The following is a 21,310-nucleotide window of genomic DNA, read 5'->3' on the forward strand; positions in this document are numbered from 1 at the left end:
AGCAAGCAATTAAGAAAGCTAATAGTATGTTAGCCTTTATTGCAAGAGGATTTGAGTACAGGAGTAGTGAAGTCTTGCTTCAATCGTACAGAACCTTGGTTAGACCGCACCTGGAGTACTGTGTGCAGTTTTGATCCCCTTACCTTAGGAAGGATATTGTTGCCATAGAGGGAGTGCAACGATTCACCAGACTTGTTACCGGATGGCAGGATATCCTATGAAGATCGATTGGGAAACTGGGCCTGTATTCTCTGGAGTTTTGAAGGATGAGAGGTGATCTCATTGAAACTTACAAAATACTTCAAGGGATGACAGGGTAGATGCAGCTAAGATGTTTCCCCTGGTTGGGGAGTCAGTGGACATAATTTCAAAATAAGTGGGGAGCCACTTAGGACCGAGATGAGGGGAAATATCTTTACTCAGAGTGTTGTGAATCTTTGGAATTCTCTACCCCAGAGGGCTGTGGAAGCTCAGTCATTGAGTATGTTTAAAGTAGAGATTGACAGATTTCTAAATACCAATGATATCAAGGGATATGGGGATAGTGTGGGGAAAAGGTATTGAACACGATGATCAGCCATGATCGTATTGAATGGCGGAGCAGGCTCAATGGGCTGAATGGCCTATTCCTGCTCCTATGTTCATATGAAACCTTCCAGTAACTGTCACCCCAAGCCTCAAGGTTACCTCATCAGCAGCATATCAAGTGTCTGTCATCTGTGAGCTAGAAGGACCAATGCAGGATATGTTGCGATGTGCCTACCACCTGGATGTTCTATATGTCCATGTCCAATGCAACCTACCAGACTTACTTATTGCCACCTGTTCAATCCAGATCCTCATGTGAGAGGCTTTGTAAAAAGACAGATACCCACCTTGGGGCTCACTCCCTTTTGAAATGGCAAACAACAAATTGTTGTATGTCTCAGTCACTGTAACAGGCATCTCCATTGATCCACAACAATCTCAGCTATTATACTTTACATCGTCTCGACAAGACACGTCATCCCCATCCACTATGTCATTACCAATAATGTAATTGTGAGCTGCTGTGATGCATCAACCCCAACTGTTATCACACACCACCCCCAGCCATTAAAGGATGATCTGCTCCAAATTTTATAACACATTCAGAGATACTTTAACACACAGTATCCCTAGCTGCTATAGCATATGCCATCTCAAGTCAGCATAATATGCCATTGCCAACACATGCTTTTCCCACTATGGGGCACACCATCCCCAATTACCATAACACATCAGCAATCACCATAACACACATCAGCTGGAATTTTACGCCACCCCAACGAGTAGGATAGTAGCAAAGGGTGGTTGCGTAAAATGGAGCAGGAGGCTCCGGGAGGCTTTCCTGACCCGCTCCCAACTCCACCACCCTTTATGTAGGGCAGAGGGATGGGCGAAAAATGGCCCGCCTGCCCCAAGCCAATCAAGGCCATTAAGTGGCCACTTAACGGCCACTTAAGGTCCTTCGCCTGCCTCGAGGATTTTGCGCGTGACAAGCGGGCATCCTGGAGCTGGGAAAAGCCGCCTGGGAAAACTAGGCAGTTGCCAATCATCCCGGGAGGGAGGGGCCCGATGGAGGGCCGCCCCCGCTACCCCAACCACCCATAGCACCCAACATGCCCCCCTTCCCCCCAACCGATGACCCTTGTCTCCCCTGGGCCTGACCGATTACCCCCGGCGAGGTAACCAAAACTTACTTTTCCTCCCAGCTCCACGTCTTCTTCTATCTTAGACTGGGCTGCAGTTCCAGCAGTGGTCACTGCTCCTGGGACTAAGAGCTGCAGGCCCGCTGATTAACCAGCAGCTCAATGAGACGGGCCGTCTTCCCTCAAGCGGGTGGAAGTCCTGCCTCGGAAAAATTCAAGCCTGTGGACCCATAAAATACCAAATTGATCCCAGGCAAGGCCGGCTCCCGTCCGCCCACCATAAAATTCCGGCCGTCATCTCCAATCGCCATAACATACAACAGGCTGGATTTTGTGTAGGAGGCAGGGTTCTGGTGCGGACTGAAAAGGCGGGGGAATTCCTGCCTCGGCCTTTTCCTGCACCCATGGAGCGATCCTCTGGTCTTTTTCCATCAAAGTTTCACGAGCCGGGATCCCCATCCCTTTAAAGACAGGGAGTTCAGCAGTATTGGCAGCGCCACCAGGAGCGGTGGTCATTGCCAGTCCTACAGAGGTCTTGTACCCAGGCCCAGCACTGGAACCCTGGACCAGAGGTAGGTGAGGCAGGGTCGCTGGGGCAAATCCGGAAAGCCCCAGCAGCGCAAGGGGGGTGGCCGTGCAGTCCAGGGAAGGGGTATCCCGGGGAATGAAGTAGTTCCCGGTGGGGGTCCTCTGTGGGTCACAGCTTGCCCATGGAGGAGGGACACCCCTCAAGCCACAGGGAGGGTGCTTCGTGTTACAAGGCAACTTCCTCAAGTGGCGGAGGCCCTCCCCCTACCACCGTGTTGGGAGGATCCCAGCGGTAGCAGGAAAAGGCCTTGAATTTGCCATTAATAGGCCACTTAAGGGCCTCAATTGACCACTGGGTGGGAAGGCTGTCATCGGCCTATCCCGTCTCCTGGAAGTTCGCTTGGTGACAGGGAGGCGACGAGCACTCCACACCCCCCCGCCGCTCATGGTGATACTCCGTGCCCACCCCCTGCCCAAACTCTGCCTCGGGGGGCCCATAAAATCCTGGCCACCATTTGCAATCACCATAACAAACACTATTTCCAATCACCATGACACACACCATCTCCAATCACCATAAGCCATCATCTCGAATCACCATAATGCACTTCTGACTGAGCTGGCCGAGTCCTGTAGGACATAGTTGTCTGTCTGGGCTTGCGACAGGTGATGAGGGAAGCAACAAGAGGTAAAAACCTGTTTGACCTTGCCCTCACCAATTTACCTGTCACAGATGCATCTGTCCATGATGGTATTGGTAGCAGTGACCACTGCACAGTCCTTGTGAAGACGAAGACCTGACTTCACACTGAGGATACCATCCATCATGTTGCGTGGCATTACCACTATGCTAAATAGAATAGATTCAGAACATAACTGGCAGCTCAAAACTGGGCATCCATGAGGCACTGTGGACCATCAGCAGCAGCAGAATTGTATTCAACCACAATCTGTAACTTCATGGCCCGGCATAGCCCTCACTCTACCATTATCATCAAGCTGGGGCATCAACCCTGATTCAAAGAGGAGTGCAGGAGAGCATGCCAGGAGCAGCATCAGGCATATCTAAAAATGAAGTGCCAACCCAGCGAAGTTACAACATAAGACGAGATGCATGCTAAACAGCGGAAGCCGCATGCAATAGGCAGAGCTAAACGATCTCACAACCAATGGATCCAGTTGTGAATGGTGCTGGACAATTAAACAACTAACAGGAGGAGGAGGCTCCACAAACACCCCAACCTCAATAATGGAGGAGCCCAGCATGTCAGTGCAAAAGACAAGGCTGAAGCATTTGCAACCATCCTCAGCCAGAAGTGCCGAGTGGATGATCTATCTGGGCCTCCTGCTCAGCTCCCCAGCATCACAGATGCCAGTCTTCAGCCCATCTGATTCACTCCACACGATATCAAGAAAGGGCTGAAGACACTGTATACTGCAAAGGCTATGGGCCCTGAAAAGATCCCGGTAGTATTACTGAAGACTTGTGCTCCAAAACTAGCCACGCCCCTAGGGAAGCTGTTCGAGTACAGCTACTAGACTGGTGAGAGTAACTCACCTCCTGACTCCCCAAAGGGACAAGTCAGGAGTATGATGGAATATTCTCCACTTGCCTGGATGAGTGCAGCTCCAACAACACACAAGAAGCTCGACACCATCCAGGACAACGCAGGCCGCTTGATTGGCACCCCATCCACCACCTTCAACATTCACTCCCTCCACCACTGGCACACAGCGGCAGCAGTGTGTACCATCTACAAGATGCCCTGCTGTAACTCACCAAGGCTCCTTCGACTGCACCTTACAAACCCTGGACCTCTACCACCTAGAAGGACCAGGGCAGCAGACACATGAGAACACCACCACCTGCAAGTTCCCTTCCATACCATACACCATCTGGACTTGGAAGTATATCGCCGTTCCTTCATTATCACTGGGTCTGAATTGTGGAACCCCCTTCCTAACAGAACTGTGGGTGCACCTACACCAGATGGACTGCAGCGGTTCAAGAAGGTGGCTCACCACCACCTTCTCAAGGGTAATTAGAGATGGGCAACCAATGTTGGCCTTGCCAGTGATGCTCACATCCCATGAAAGAATAAAAAAATGCACCATCTCCATCACCCTTGTACACACACCATCTCCATCACCCTTGTACACACACCATCTCCAATCACCCTTGTATACACACACCATCTCCAATCACCCTAGTACACACACCATCTCCAATCACCCTAGTACACACCAGACTGTATTTTATCTGCCCAGTATACATATATACAAACATTTGAATCAGGAGCAGGAATAGGCTACTCAGCAACTCTAGCGAGCTCCGCCACTGAATAAGGTCATAGTTGATCAGATTGTAACCTCGACTGCACATTCCCGCCTACCCCAATAATCTTTCACCCTCTTACTTATCAAGAATCTATCTACCTCTTCCTTAAAACTATTTAAAGACTCTCCTTCCACTGCCTTTTGAGGACAAGAATTCCAAAGACTCACCACCCTCTGAGAGAAAAAAAATTCTCCTCATCTCTGTCTCACATTGTTGACCCCTTTTTTTAAACAGTGACCCCTCGTTCTAGATTCTCCCATAAGGGAAAACATCCTTTCCACATCCACTCTGTCATGACTCCTCAGAATCTTATATGTTTCAATCAAGGCGCCACTTACTCTTCTAAACTCCAGCAGATACACGCCTAGCCTGTCCAACCTTTCCTCATATGACAACCTACCCATTCCAGGTATTAGTCTAGTTAACCTTCTCTGAACTGCTTCCAATGCATTTACAGCCTTCCTTAAATAAGGAGACCAAGACTGTAGACAGTACTCCAGATGAGGTCTCACCAATGCTCTGTAAAACTGAAGCATTACTTCCCTATTTTTGTATTCAGTTCCCCTTGCAATAAACAACAACATTCTATTTTCTTTCCTAATTACTTTCTGTACCTGTGTACTAACCTTTTGCGATTCATGCACTAGGCACCCAGATCCCTCTGCATCTCAGAGCTCTGCAATCTCTCACCATTTAGAAAATAAGCTTCTTTTTTATCCTTCCTGCCAAAGTGGACAATTTCACATTTTCCCACATTATACTCCATTTGCCAGATCTTTGCCCACTCACTTAACCTATCTCTATCCCTTTGTAGCCTCCTTATGTCCGCTTCATAACTTACTTTCCTACCTATCTTTGTGTCATCAACAAATTTAGCAACCATACCTTCGGTCCCTTCATCCAAGTCATTTATATAAACTGTAAAAAGTTGAGACCCAGCACTGATTCCTGTTGCACACCACTCATTACATCTTGCCAAACAGAAAATGACCCATTTATATCGACTCTCTGTTTCCTTCAGCTAGCCTATCTTCTATCCACGCCAATATGTTACCCCCTACACCATGAGCTTTTACTTTCCGCAATAACCTTTGATGTGGCAGCTTATCAAATGCCTTCTGGAAATCTAAGTATAGTACATCCACCGGTTCCCCTTTCTCCACAGCACATGTTACTTCTTCAAAAAACTCCAATAAATTTTTTCAACATCATTTCCCTTCCACAAAACCGCGTTGACTCTGCCTGATTACCTTAATCTAAGTGCCCTGCTATAACGTCTTTAATAATAGCTTCTAACATTTTCCCTAAGACAGATGTTAAGCTAACTGGCCTGCAGTTTCCTGCTTTCTGTCTCCCTCCTTTTTTGAATAAAGGAGTTACATTCACTATTTTCCAATCTAAAGGAACCTTCGCCGAATCTAGGGAATTTTGGAAAATTAATACCACCGCATCAGCTATCTCACTAGCCACTTCTTTTAGGACCCCAGGATGAAGTTCATCAGGAGCCGGGGACTTGTCAGCTCACAGCTCTAACAAGTTGTTCAGTACCAGTTCCTTGGTGATTGAAATTTTTTTGAGTTCTTCCCACTCCTCCATTTCCTGATTTCCAGCCATTTCTGGGATGTTACTTGTATCCTCTATAGTGAAGACTGATGCAAAATACCTGTTCAATTCATCTGCCACCTCCTTATTTTCCCCTATTAACTCCTCAAATTCACTTTCTATAGCACCAACGCTCACTTTTTAAAAATTAAATATCTATTGAAACTCTTAATATCTGTTTTTATATTTCTAGCTAGCTTTCTCTCATACTCTAATTTTTCCCTCCCTATCAACCTTTCAGTCATTCTTTGAAGGAGTGGGAGCCGAGGCACAGGGAGCCAAAAAATCGGGGTAGACGCACTCGCCTGGAAACCCGACTTTGTGATGTCAGTTCCGAATTTTGTCAGCGGCAGGAAAGCCACAAGGCAGCGTTACCACCACAATGTGGTGTTACGTCAATTTGTTTTGTTGAATGATAATTTTCTCTGGTCCACTGACCGGAGATCTGAATTTATATTTTTTTTAAAAAGACATTTTTAAAACACAAGCTGCCTGCAAAGTCATCCTTTAAGCTTAAGATGATCACTTAGTTTGCTACACAGTATCCTACACTTCAATGCTTGTGAGAAGAGAGACAAAATGTCAGTTTATTTCCCAGCAAGAAGCAAGACCCAGGAAGTTTAAAGGAACTACCTATTCTCTCTGCAAGCAGAGAAATACTGCTAACTTAAAATAAAAGCAAAATACTGCGGATGCTGGAAATCAGAAATAAAAACAAGAAATGCTGGAAATACTCAGCAGGTCTGGCAGCATCTGTGGAGAGAGAAGCAGAGTTAACGTTTCAGGTCAGTGACCCTTCTTCAGAACTGGCAAATATTAGAAATGTGAAAGATTTTAAGCAAGTAAAGAGGGGGTAGGGCAAGAGATAACAAAAGAGGTGTAGATAGGACAAGGTCACAGAACAGCTGACCAGAAGATCATGGAGCAAAGGCAAACAATATGTTAATGGTGTGTTGAAAGACAAAGCATTAGTACAGATAGGGTGTTAACGGACTAAAAATTGAACAGCCGCAAGTACAAACATGAAACAAAGTGGGTAAGCAAACTGAACAACTAAGATGAAATAAAATAAACACAAAAAATAAAGAAAAAAGAAAAAAGAAAAAATAACTAAAAGTAAAAGAAATGGGGGGGGGGGGGTGGGGGGGGGAGGCCTGTCATGCTCTGAAATTATTGAACTGAATGTTCAGTCCGGCAGACTGTAGTGTGCCTAATCGGTAAATGAGATGCTGTTCCTCGAGCTTGTGTTGATATTCACTGGAACACTGCAGCAATCCCAGGACAGAGATGTGGGGGGGGGAGTGTTGAAATGGCAAGCAACCAGAAGCTCGGGGTCATGCTTTCGGACTGAGCGGAGGTGTTCCGCAAAGCGATCACCCAGTCTGCGTTTGATCTCCCTAGTGTAGAGGAGACCACATTGTGAGCAGCTAATACAGTATACTACATTGAAAGAAGTACAAGTAAATCACTGCTTCACCTGAAAGGAGTGTTTGGGGCCTGGGATAGTGAGAAGAGAGGAGGTAAATGGGCAGGTTTTACACCTCATGTGATTGCAAGAGGAAGGTGGTGGGGTAATGGAGGAGTGGACCAGAGGGAACGATCCCTTCAGAATGCTGACAGGGGAAGGGAGGGGAAACACTACAGTGTTTGGTAGTGGCATCACACTGGAGGTGGTGGAAATGACAGAGGATGATCCTTTGGATATGAAGGCTGATGGGGTGGAAAGTGAGGACAAGGGGAACCCTGTTGCGGTTCTGGGAGAGGGCGAAGGGGTGAGGGTAGAGGTGCGGGAAATGGGCTGGACACGGTTGAGGGCCATGTCAACCACAGTGGGGGGAATCCTCAGTTGAGGAAAAAGGAAGACACATCAGAAGCTCTGTCATGGAGTGAGCATCATCAGAGCAGATGCGTCGGAGATGGAGAAACTGGGAGAATGGAATGGAGTCCTTATAGGAGGCAGGGTGTGAAGAAGTGTAGTCGAGGTGGCTGTGGGAGTCAGTGGGCTTATAATGGATATTAGTAGACAACCTATCCCCAGAGATGGAGACAGAGAAGTCAAGAAAGGGAAGGGAAGTGTTGGAGATGGACCATGTAAAGGTGAGAGAAGGGTGGAAATTAGAAACAAAGTTGATAAAGTTTTCCAGTTCGGGGCGGGAACAGGAAACGGCACCGATACAGTCATCAATGTACCAGAAAAAGAGTTGGGGGAGGAGGCCTGAGTAGGACTGGAACAAGGAATGTTCGACATATCCCACAAAAAGATAGGCATAACTAGAACCTATGCGGGTACCCATAACAACACCTTTTACTTGAAGGAAGTGAGTGGAGTTGAAGGAGAAGTTGTTCAATGTGAGAACAAGTTCAGCCAGGTGGAGGAGGGTAGTGGTGGATGGGGACTGGTTGGGCCTCTGTTCCAGGAAGAAGCAGAGAGCCTTCAAACCATCCTGGTGGGAGATGGAGGTGTAGAGAGATTGGACGCCCATCGTGAAGAGGAGGCGGTTGGGGCCAGGAAGCTAGAAATTGTCAAAATGATGTAGGGCGTCAGAAGAGTCACGGATGTAGGTGGGAAGAGACTGGACCAGTGGAGATAAGATAGAGTCAAGATAGGAAGAAATAAGTTCAGTGGGGCAGGAGCAGGCTGACACAATGGGTCTGCCGGGACAGTCCTGTTTGTGGATTTTGGGAAGGAGGTAGAAGCAGGCTGTCCGGGGTTGCGGGACTTTGAGGTTGGAAGCTGTAGAGGGAAAATCTCCAGAGGAGATGAGGTCAGTGACAGTCCTGTGGACAGTAGCTTGATGTTCGGTGGTGGGGTCATGGTCCAGAGGGAGGTAAAAAGAAGTGTCTGAGAGTTGGCGCTGAGCCTCTGCAAGGTAGAGGTCGGTACACCATACAATAACAGCACATTGTCTGCAGGTTTGATGACAATGTCGGGGTTAGACCTGAGAGAACAGAGTGCCTCAAGTTCAGAGGGGGACAGGTTAGAGTGAGTGAGGGGGGCAGAGAAATTGAGACGACTAATGCCTCGCCGACAGTTTTCAATGAAAAAGATCAAGAGCAGGTAAGAGGCTGGGGGAGGGGTCCAGGTAGAGGGAGAATGCTGGAGGCGGATGAATGGGTCTACTCATCGGGGGGAGGATTCCTGGTCAAAGAAGTGAGCCCGGAGGCGGAGACGATGGAAGAAGAATACTGCTAACTGCTATGTTTGAATGACTGAGTAAATGTCACGTGACAAGCCCGTCCCCATCTGTGGTTTTGAGATGGTATTTTCTCTGCAGCAGAGGAGATGCAACTGGGCTCTTACATGAGCAGACCCTAAGTGGGGGTCCCCCTCTCTCTCTCTCTCTCCATTCCAGCTTGAAAGCTTTCAAATCCTGTATGTTGACTGACCAACTTTACATATTCCAGCTACAACCATCAACACTGTTGGAGGAAATCATGTGCATCACTATCTCCAAGAGACTCACCGAGCCAGTCATCTACCTCTTCAAACTAAAAGCCTCAGGACCACTGAATTCAGCTAGAAGTCAGCTGAATCACCAATCACCACAGACTGTATCCTTATTTTATGGACTCAACCAATTTACCATTCCCCACTCTGTAACCAATTTGTGTGTGTGTGTAAACCTCTTGTGTGTGTGTGAGAGTGAAGGTTGGTGTATTGTTTATTATTTTATTCAGTTTTGGTACAATAAAGTTAGCCTCTTTCTTTGTTAACTCAAGAAAACCTGCCTGATTGGTTCTTGTTATGATCATAGCTAGTAAATAATCAAACAGCTACTAAATTGGCCAGTAAATCCACTTTAAGGAAAAATTAAACCTGTTGTGGTGAAATAAGGAGAGGGAAAAGAGGAAAGCCCTTCAAACCCTCCTCAATTGATTGTACCAGTGTGAACAGCTAGTTCGAATACATTTGCATTGAATTGAAGCAAATTTTATGGGAGGGGTTTCAGATTTAGTCAACAGCATTTGGGATCGCATGCCTTCAGATCTCTGGTCGTTTAAAGGTGGCTGCACCGAGAAGTGGCCTCAGTGCCACCATGGGAAGGCACTCATGCGGAGCAGTGAATTACGGAAGAGGGAGGAGAGAAGGCCATTGTCAGCGCTGGTCTCGCAGAAAGGATGGGCCCACTCTCGGCTGCATGGGTAAGGTGGGAGCAGTCTCCGGTGCAAGGGTAGAGTGGGTGCAAGCATGGGCACAGTCTTGGGTGCAAGGGTAGGGTGGGCCCACTTTTGGGTGCAAAGGTAAGGTGGGCCCATTCTCAGGTGAAAACGTAGTGTGGGCGCAGTCTTGGGTGCAGGGCTGTCTACAAGCATTGGGCATATTCAGAGGGGAGTAGCATGGGAAGGTCCCGAGGCAAATTCATCTCTGCAAGGACAGTACAGGGGAGGGCTAAAATTCAACGAGCATAGGTTTCATACATCCCATCTTTGTGGACCGACCTTGACAGTCAGGCAGAGAGGACCATCGGCTTCAGGGCCTTCGCTAGATTCTCCCAGGTGCAAGGTGGCATGGGTTGCACACATGTGGCCATCAAGGCTCCCACAGACCAGCCAGCTGCGTTCATCAACAGGAAGGGCTTCCATTCGCTCAATGTACAACTGGTCTGCGACCACCGGAAGTGCATCCTGCAGGTGTGTGCCCACTTTCCAGGAAGCAGCCACAATGCCTATGTACTTCAACAGTCCCAGTTGCCACAGCTTTTCAGGCTCCCCACTCACCTTCAGGGATGGATTCTCGGGGACAAGGGCTATCCATTGAAGACATGGCTACTGATGCCTGTGAGGAACCCTTGCAATGCAGCACTCCACGGGTCCACCTGAGCGACCATCCAGCGGGCCATTGAAGATGAGATTCCGGTGCCTCAATTGATCCAGTAGAGCCCTGTAGTATGCCCCACCAGCGCAGGTCTCGCATATTGTGGTGGTCTGACCTGTATTCTCGCCAGCTGATGCTGCCATCAGAGCCTCGTAACCCGCCCCCATCCTGCAATAGGATGAGCCCCCACGCCTTGGTTATGTCAATTGGCCAGCTGCCGCGTTATTGTGGTTGGCCGGCCGCACACATGACATGTGGCAATGGCACCCACTTCCAGTATCACCACTGGGCCCTCCAACAGGCTGACAAAATTCAGCTCACCATCTCCAATCACCATAACACATACCTTCTCCAATTACTATAAGGGACACCATCACCAACCTTTGCAAATCATCACATCCAAAGCATGTGTTGTACAACTGCTGACTCACTTGCCACTCTCAGCAGTCTCTGACTGTTAATTAAATTTAGCAACATCTTCAGAAATCTCCAATTGAAAGCAAAACAATACGTGTTGATTTTTTTTTGGCCAGGATGTATATATGTAAGTGTAATGCTTATAGCTGTTATGTAGATGATACAAAAAGCAAAAAACAATGAATTAGTCAATCAATTGTTTTTTATTATGTAGCTCAGTACATTGCACTTTGATGAAGCTGTGTATTAGAGTGATCATTTCAATGTTAACATTGTAAGGTTCCAAAACTGAATTGTTTGTTTGACAGCTTCACAAACGTCTTTAGAATTATAAAACTGAGTAGTACTGATGATTATGGCTTTATTACCGGTGGAAACTTAACTATCAATGGCAAGAAAAACATCTGCTAAATTAGTCACTGGAGAACCTTCAGCTCCTCCCCCTGAGGGGAGGAGGTTAAAAAATTTACTTTTAAGCAAAGGTTTAGTAGAGAATGGCCAGTGGCAATTGAAGTGGAGGCAATCCACAACATTTCAGAAGGAATTTGATAAACACTTGAAGGTAAAGGTTAATGATAGGAGGAACAGGAAAATGGGGTTAGATACTTCTGGCTAGCACCAGTATACTTGTCTTATTCTGTGCTGAGAATTAATATACGATTCTCTAAGTGCAAGAGATTTAGCAGAGGGTTAATTATCTCCAATATCTATTTTGAGTATAGCTTTCTTCTCATTAGACATAGTAGCTGAAAGGAATATGTTTCCTTTTCTGATGTTCAGAGATGGGTTCCCTTTGCCCAGGGATGCCTTAGAGAAGGAAGACGATTCTGTTAGTTGGTCGTACATCTTATTGTACAAGTCGTTGTCAGTTGGCATGGGCCTGTCAGGCACATACAGAGCATACTCAATGCTGTACTTGCTGTAGTCATAAGGATTGGAGACCAGCAGCGACATCTGGGTGTTGTCAAATTTGTAGCTCAGCACCCCGACAGTGCCACAGGCTGTGTATGGTGTCTTGACGAACACGCAGACTCCTTTCTCCCCTCTGTTGATGGTGGGTGGTGGTGGGCTTTGCAAACGGCCACTGTAACTGTAGGTCCTGTCAGATACACATTGTGGATGTATTATAGTCTTAAAAGGTCCGATACTCCTTTGTATTCTTTAAATTACAACAACATGTATTTATATAGCACCATTAATATAGTAAAACATCCTAAGTTGCTTCACAGGAGCATTATCAAACAAATTTTGACACTAAGTCACATAAGGAGATATTAGGGCTGATGACCAAAAGCTCAGTCAAAAAGGTAGATTTTAAAGAGCGTCTTAAAGGAGGAGAGAGAGGTGGAGAGGTAAAGAGGTTTAGGGAGGGAATACCAAAGCTTAGGGCCTGAAGCTGAAGACATAGTTGCCAATGGTGGAACAATTAAAATCAGGAATGCTCAAGAAGCTAGAATTGGAGGAGCGCAGAGGTCGAAACGGGCTGGAGGAGATTACGGAGACAGGGAGGGGCGAGGCCATGGGGAAATTTGAAAACAAGGATGAGAATTTTAAAATCGAGGCATTGCTTAACCACATCCCAGCATAATTTAGAATTTTTAGGAGAGGAGGAAAGTGGTTAATAAAGATGCTTAAAAACAAAAGTCTGTTGTGGTAACATTTGCACAAACATAAGTTAAATAGCTTTATAAAAATAACTTAAAAGCCAGAACTGGAGCCAACGTAGGTCAGCGAGCACAGGGGTGTTGGGTGAACAGGACTTGGTGCGAGTTAGGATACGAGCAGCAGAGTTTTGTATGAAGCCAAGTTTATGAGGGTGGAAAATTGGAGGCTGTTCAAATCAAAACCAGAGCAGAACTAGAGTTTTATCAGAACTCAGCTCTGGGTCTGCACCTCAAAATGCTGAATGATGTGCGTTTTCTGGTCGTAACCTGACTAAGATATTTAACCTGCAATGCTTTAACTGTACAGTCTTTCATTCTACTGTAACTAGAATCAAATTGGCTTGGATTAAGTCAAGATTTAGCCAAACACATTTTTTTTGTTTTCCACAAAGACTTCCACTTTGAAATTGCTGGGAAAAAGAAAGTCAACACTGGATCGAATCTCAACAATGTTCAACAAGTATTTACATTAAACACGACAAAGTCCTTTGAGGTTTTCTACAGCCCTCCAAAGAAAGAATTGCAAGCATAAATTGATGTACTTACACAGGTTCAGTTAAAACGTAGTGCATGCTTTTGTTGGAGATTTCAATCCCCACACATCTGGAAGAATCAACAGCTTCCATTATGCTTTCAATTGACTTCGACATTCTGTATAACCTGGAAAAAGATTAGGTAACTCTCATCAAAAAGCCTCTTAAACTGGAAATGTACGTATCACCAAATAACCTGAAAAATCATTAAACTACTCACAGTGTTCTACACCAATAGCTAATATTCCTGTGGATATAGTTCTGTTCTCTGGACTGTTTCACAGAATCTGCTTGCTGTTTGAGACTGGGGTGGGGAGGAAGGGTGGCAGGCGTCTTGAAAACAAGGCAACGCCCTGGTGGTGGAGCAGATCCAAGTCTGGAAAGACCAGTGTCCAAAAGTAGGCATGCCAAATTCCAGCTCAAAGTCCCTCAAACCATATCAGGAAACAGTCCCACAGCTAACAAGTTGCAAACAGCAAACTCTCTAAACTCATGAAAAGAACATATTTACATAAGATATATGACACAGAAATAGGCAATTCGGCCCAACCAGTCCATGCCGTTTATGTTCGACTCAAGCCTCCTCCCATTTTTCTTCATCTAAATCTATCATCATAACCCTCTATTCCCTTCCCCCTCATATGCGTGTCTAGCTCCCCCTTAAATGCATCTATTCAATTTGCTTCAAACATTGTCATCACTGAGTCAAGACGCTTCTTCTGAAATTCCTGATTGTTTTTCTTCAGGTTTGCACTTGCTGCTGTTCAATATTCAGTATATTCACACCTAATCTGTACTAATGCTTTGTCTTTCAACACACCATTAACATATTGTTTGCCTTTGCTCCGTGACCTTTTGGTCAGCTATGTGGCCTGGTCCAATCTGCACCTTCTCCTTTGTTATCTCTTGCCCAACCCCCACCTCACTTGTTTATAATCAGTGACTTTACCATGTGCCTACCCACTGTTTTTTTCATGTTTGTGCTTTGGGCCAGGGCTATTCATTTTTCTGTCAATTAATACCCTCTCGGCACTAACGCTTTGTCTTTCAACACACCATTAACATCCCATTTGCCTTTGCTCCATGACCTTCTGGTCAGTTATTCTCTGTGGCCCTCTGTCCTATCAACACCTTGTCTTTTGTTATCTCTTACCCCACCCCCATTTATTTGCTTAAAACCTATTACATTTCAGACATTTGCCAGTTCTGATGAAGGGTCACTGACCTGAAACATTACCTCTGCTTCTCTCTCCACAGATGCTGCTAGACCTGCTGAGTATTTCCAGCATTTCTTGTTTTTATATCAGAAGAGTTTCTTGTTTACTGTGCTTCAAGCTCACTGTAAGTCCTTTTGTAAGTAGTCTTGCTTTTTGTCGGGGCCCCGAATTCTTCTTAAACCTTGTTCACTGTAGGAGACTTTTCTCTCTTGGGGTTCAGGTGTCTTCAATGGTTTCTGAAGCTGGTGAGAGCTAGATGAGAGCAGACAGGAGAGAGCTGTTCTCAGTCCAGCAGCTAACAGCCTTCTGATTTCAAACACTCTGTGGCAAGTTCAAAATTCAAACAACTCCAAGAGTCAGCCAGCCATGTGACTAAACAGGTCCGACCACATCTGTTTGTGTATTCGGCCATCTCAGCTTGGAATACTAGCCTTTCCACCTTCAATGTCTAGTAATCAAAAGTTCATTGTGGATTAAATTGGAGCAGGGAATCCCCCCTTCGTTCTTTAAAGTACTGTCTGTGGATATGCTAATGTCTCTCTCCAGACAATGTCTCCAATGGTTTTTTAAAGCAAGTTCTTTCTTCACCAGTAGCTGTTTGAAATCAATGTTCATGTGGCGAAATTAATTTTCCTCATTCTTGGCAGATGGAGGGGTTTGCCTGACAGCACCTTGAAGCACCCTCTCCTTTGCTTACCCTCTGTTGTAGCCTGTTACTCATTTGAAGCTGGAAGGCCTCTGACTGGCCCTCCAACTTCGGGAATCCACCTGCCATCCTTAACTGGTTGGCGAGCCCGTCTCCAGGTTAATTAAGGGGCTGCCCCGTAAAAGTCACAATGAGTGACTGGTTCCCATGCCCCCTCCCCACCCACCCACTCCCACCCCCCAATCCGGGCCGTTCAGCACTTGGAAACAGTCCTGAACTCTGTTTCCCACCCCGGAGGGAAAATCCTGCCCTTTCCATCACCATTCAAAGATGAGCAGGGAGTTCTCTTTGGGTTTTGGGCAGCATTCTCCTCTCAAAACTTCAAAACAAATGAATGGCATTTATCTCATTGTTGTTGGTGAGGTCTTGCTGTGACCAAAGTGACTGCTCCATTTGTCTTCATGTCAAGACTTGCCATTTCAAAGTGATTCATTGTATGTCAGGCACTTTGAGGTATTTCTGAGAGATGTGATATGGCAGTGTATAAATAAATATATGTCTGCCTTTCTAATTCTTAGTTGTAAAGTTGTAGCAACTGAAAGCAGTGCTGCAATGTTTACAACAACGTGAACTGATACAACACTTTCCACAAATACCTTAAGGCAATATACAGGGGACTAGAGGATACCAAGCAGGAAGTAAGAGAGGTTATGGGAAGTGAGCATAATGCCATAAATGGCCAAAGAGGCAGGTCCTGAGTCTTTTGAATCTGGAGAGAGAGTAAGCATGTCAACAGTTTCTAGGAAGGGAATTGCAGAATGCTGGAGCATGGTATCTTTGCCATCAACATTGGAGCTTAGGGAAGCGGTCTCACAATAGAGCGGAGTGGGAAGACTTAAATATGTACTAAGACAAATATACTCTATATGCACTGAAAATGTATTTTCCAGTGAGAACAGATTTAGCTGCTCAACCTTTCTTTATAGTTCAGGATACCTGGAATCGAAGTAGTTAACACTAAAAGAACCATGGTTGTTGCCTTGGTAACGTTAAGCTTTTTTGTTCTGTTTCCCAGCCTGTAAATCTTCAATGTCATTTCTCAGTCATGAAATTCAGTATTTTTTCCTTTCCGTCCAACTGCTCGTTATAAGAAGGAAATGGAACAATATGTGGAGGCGGAATTCCCTTCCAAACGTCAATTGCTTAAGTGAGAAACTGCATTAACAAGAGTGTATCATCATAGTTACTAAAGCTTTTTCACTTAGCCGGTGAAGATTGGGATATCACATACTCTATAACGCAGTTATACTGGTACAAGAACATTTGGACATGTAGAACTCACTGTTTAGCTAACCGCTATCAGTGCTTTTAAGTCACTTTGTTTCATCAAATCTCCTTTCAGAATGATGCAATGTATGGCGACAATGTTTGCTATCGTGACTACTATAATATTAAGTAATTTGCAGTACAGTGTCATACTCCCATCCTTTGATAAAATGCCTGTGGAATAATTTCCAATGTGAACAGATAATACCCAGACTGCACCTAGAGATGAGAAACAGTGGGTATCCTGGCTCCTGTCCTGTTGATCCACCATCCAACCCCAGAGAATTTCTTTCATATATTCCAGAACAACACCCATTTCCTCACCCAAGGGAACTTTGGCCAATTTAATATGAGGAAAAGTGTCAACTACCAGAAGTCTTCCAAAGGTACCAGCCCCCATGCCAGCATAAGAACAGAACTCTAACTCCAACTTGTACTGTCCAATAGATCAGTAGTGCAACTTTCAAGATGTTCTGGTATTTTTATATTCTGCCTACCTGCTACAATGATAATCTACAGGCTTGCTTAAATACATGGCAAAGGGAACAGTTTCAACAAATCCTCCACAGAGAATCTAGCAAAGAAAACATTTAACTTACAGCATTCTGGTCTCTGTTTGTGAAAATGCCTCTATAAAAGAGGCACATACAGAGACATTACAGGCGCGGAATTTTCCAGGCCCCGTGATGGTGGGCCTGGAGTCGGGGTCGGTGAGGGGGGAGGGGTGCCAGGAAAATTGGGGAGACCCTCTTAGAGATAGCACCCCGTGCATTCCCGCCACCGAGGATCTTTCCCAGGGTGAGCTGGGAATAGGAGTGGCTGCCCACTCCATGGAGGCTGACAGCCAATTATGCTTATTAAGGCCCCAATTAGGTGCAATTTTGCAGCCTCACTAGCATGTCACTGCTGGCAGAGCAGCCCCGGCCTGCATGTAGATGCTGCCAGCTCAATGAAGGCAGCCTCCATTCGGCAGGCCGGGTAACCATCATAGCCAGGGGCTCCATGCCCCATTGATGGGGCCACAAGAATGAAAGGCCACAATCACGGCCAAAACTGATCCTAAATTGTGTTTATTTCTGCACTGTTTTCCCTGTTGAGGCACCTTTGTGGTCCTTGACCTGCCTCAGTATAACGCCCACCTCTCCCGGTGGGGTTGCCAATGCTCCAGAGCTGGTGGCCTTCTGATTGGGCCTGCAGCATCGAGAGCCTGCCTGCTGTCCTTAATAGGACACCGAGCATGGAGGTGGTCAATTAGGAGGCCGTCTCCTGCATGATTGCTGAGCCAGTCATGCTGCTGGCAAGTGCAGGCTCGGGACCCCCATTTGGACTCAAAGCCGGCAGCAAAATCCAGCCCTGGGACTCATCCATAGCTAAGTGCTGTGTGAAAAATATAATGGCACTGAACCATTTAAATATCCCCTAAATACTACGGCACAAACTGAAAAAAGGTTGTCATTCATCCGATCCCTATTCGGTATGTTGTAATGTTGATGACACAGCTCATCAAACTCCAAATAAAATGAATATTAACTATGTTTTTGCGGCTCTATGATAAACTATTCCCCAGAACTCTAATCACATTAAATAATAGCTTTATGGCTCCAATGTTAAGTGATATCGTTCACCGTTCTCTCTCCTCACGTGTTGTCCCCCTCTCCTTCAAATCTGCTGTCATCAGCTTTCTCCTGAAGAAAAGAACTCTTGCTAACTACCACCCCATCTCCAACCTCCCTTTTCTCTCAAGTCCTTGAATGTGTTGTTGCCTCGCAAATTTATGCCCTTCTTTCCCGGAACTCCATGTTTGAATCCCTTTAATCAGGTTTCCGCCCCTACCACAGTACTTAAATTACATCCTATGTGACTATGACAAAGGTAAACTTTCCTTCCTTATCCGTCTTGACCTGTCTGCAGCCTTTGACACAGTCAACCACAAAATTCTGCCCCAACCCTTTTCCACCATAGTCCAGTGGATGGGACTGCATTCTCCTGGTTCCATTCTTATCTATCTAATCGTTGACAGAGAATCACCTGCAATGGCGTTGCTTCCCGCTCCCTCATCATTACCGCCAGTGTCCCCTAAGGATTTATCCTTGGTCCCCTCCTATTTCTCATCTACATGCTGTCCCACGGCGACATCATCCGAAAACACAGTGTCAGTTTCCATATGTATGCTGTCGATACCCAACTCTATCTCAACACCACCTCTATCTCGACCCTAGCACCGTCTCCAAACTGTCAGACTGCTTGTCCGACATCCAAATACTGGATGAGCAAAAGTTTTCTCCGATAAATATTGGGAAGACTGAAACCATTGTTTTTGGTCCCCTTCACAAACTCTGCTCCTTTGCCACCGTCTCCATTCCTCTACCAGGCAAATGCCTGAGGCTGAACCTTGGAGTCATATTTGATCCCGCAATGAGCTTCGAACTATATAATTCGCGCCATCACTAAGACTGCCTATTTCCACCACCGTAACACTGCCTGACTCTGCCCTTAATTCCCTTAATACCCAAAAATCAACCAACCTCTCTCTTGAATGTACTCAACGAATGAGCATCCCCAGGTCTCTGGGGTAGAGCATTCCAACTCTTTGAGTGAAGACATTTCTCCTTATCTCAGTCCTAAATGGCCAACCCATTATTCTGAGACTTTGACCCCATATTTTAGATACCTGGGGAAACATTTTCTCAGCATCTACCCTGTCAAGCCCCTCAAGAATTTTATATGTTCCAATTAGATCACCACTCATTCTTCTAAATTCCAGGGAATATAGTCCCAGTCTATTCAATCTCTCCTCATAGGACAATCCCCTCATCCCAGGAATCAGTCTAGTGAACCTTCTTTGTACTCCCTCTAGGGCAAGCATGTCCTTCCTTAAGTAAGGAGACCAAAACTGCACTAAATACTCCAGGCGTAGCCTCAGCAATGTCTTTGGGATGTTTCATTACATTAAAGGCACTGCATAAATGCAAGTTGTTGCTTTTTGGGTGATAATGAGTCACAACTGGGCACAGCTTCTAGATCATATAAATCCTATAACCATCCTTTGTGAAAGTTATTTTGAATTAAATGTAGATATTTTTGATTCCGGTTAACCAATTGGAATGTGGCTATTTGTGGAATAAAAAACATATTGCACTGTTTAGTTTTAAGATCTGTTGCTAAGTATATATCATACTTCATAATTGAATATCCTGGTAACAGAATTATCTTAAGGTTTTAAATGTAGCAACTGAGTATAATATTACACACAAAGTTTGATTAATTTTCCCTCTCCAATTTCTCTCCCTCTTCCCCCCAACGCCGCCACCCTTTCCTGAAGGTACCGACTCTGCAGGGATACAGGTGCTGCACACTCTCTGGATACCTTGCCTGTTCACTGATGGGGGAGCACCAAAGCTCAACTCGATCCTCTACTACCCCAATGCCCACTTTGGCAGGCAGCAGGATCCGGGGCCGCATTCTGCTGGTGGCGGCCATCCCTATTAAGGACAACTGCCCGCTCCCAAGACCTGCCGGCCAAACAGAGGGCCAGCAGCCCAGCAGCATCAGCTGCGCCACTGCTAGCGGTGGCCATTGCTGGGGCTGCACCTGGAGGAGGAGGGCACATCAATAGCCGGAGCCCTATGAAGAGTGCGCCAAAGAGTGCCCAAAAAGGAGGTTTCACTGGATGGTCTTCCCACATGGGCCCGGGGCCGCAGCCACTGGCAAAATGCCTTTAATTGGTCACTTAAGTGGTTTAACGCCTTGTCTTTCCCGTTGCTGTCAAAATGGCATGATGGCGGGAAGATGTCCAGTATGCCAACCGACGCCTTCCCACACCATTTTGCCAGCCTTTCCACCTTCCAGCCTGTCCCCAAGGGGCTGGTAGAACTCTGATGAAGGGTCACTGACCTGAAACGTTAACTCTGCTTCTCTCTCCACAGATGCTGCCAGACCTGCTGAGTATTTCCAGCATTTCTTGTTTTTTTATAAGCGAGAGGGCATGTCTGGATGTTAGGGTGCCATGGCTCTCTCACTGACACATTTTGAGGAGCTGGCCTTGATCTGGTCAGACTGGCAAGTCACAGGGATGCTGGAGATGGAGAAACAAGAGTCCACCTCAGACAGGGTGAAAAGATCTCAACATCTCTAGGTTCAGGGAATGCATGCCAATGCTCCCCGTGCAACAAGTGGTCAATGCATAAGCTGTCATCTCATTACTTTAAGCAGTGGAGCATCTGTTGACTGTCCAGATTTCTCAACACCACCTTCCTTTCTGTCTCTTACAGGGCCAGCTGCAGATTAGCAGGATTTCAAACAACGCCAACAAATTCCCAAGGTGTCAGAGGAGGAAGACACCTCAAAGCCACATCACATCTTTCTTGCACACCCGCCACCAGCACAGATACTAGCACCTCGGTCGAAGGTGGGAAACAGCCCACCCGCCCGCCCGAGGCCAATCAAGGCCCTTAAGTAGCCACTTAATGGCCACTTAAGAGCCCTCGCCCGCCTCCAAAGGTATTTTACCCGTGGCAAACGGGTTTGCTGGGGATGTGAAAGGCCGCCCAACG

The 21,310-nt window shown here is 46.1% G+C and overlaps 1 protein-coding gene across 1 annotated transcript; it reads right to left on the reverse strand.

The window, feature by feature from the left end:
- Positions 1–11,555: 11,555 nt before the first annotated feature.
- On the reverse strand, positions 11,556–14,117 carry LOC137384075 (uncharacterized). The gene is made up of 3 exons (XM_068057651.1): positions 13,789–14,117; positions 13,582–13,695; positions 11,556–12,470 (listed from the first exon to the last, which is right to left on the reverse strand). The coding sequence occupies exons 2-3, from the start codon at positions 13,683–13,685 to the stop codon at positions 12,062–12,064; spliced, it is 513 nt and encodes a 170-aa protein (XP_067913752.1). The 5' UTR covers positions 13,686–13,695; positions 13,789–14,117; the 3' UTR covers positions 11,556–12,061.
- Positions 14,118–21,310: the final 7,193 nt, after the last annotated feature.

The sequence above is a fragment of the Heterodontus francisci genome, chromosome 25, assembly GCF_036365525.1.
Source record: "Heterodontus francisci isolate sHetFra1 chromosome 25, sHetFra1.hap1, whole genome shotgun sequence".
In the NCBI taxonomy this organism is placed as follows: domain Eukaryota; kingdom Metazoa; phylum Chordata; class Chondrichthyes; order Heterodontiformes; family Heterodontidae; genus Heterodontus; species Heterodontus francisci.

Bases quoted from the DNA above. Each gene is read 5' to 3' on its own strand.
- LOC137384075 (XM_068057651.1), bottom strand. From the start codon at position 13,685: ATGTCGAAGTCAATTGAAAGCATAATGGAAGCTGTTGATTCTTCCAGA. The intron at 12,471-13,581 runs GTAAGTACATCA...TGTATCTGACAG, and splicing joins TACGTTTTAACTGAACCTGT to GACCTACAGTTACAGTGGCC.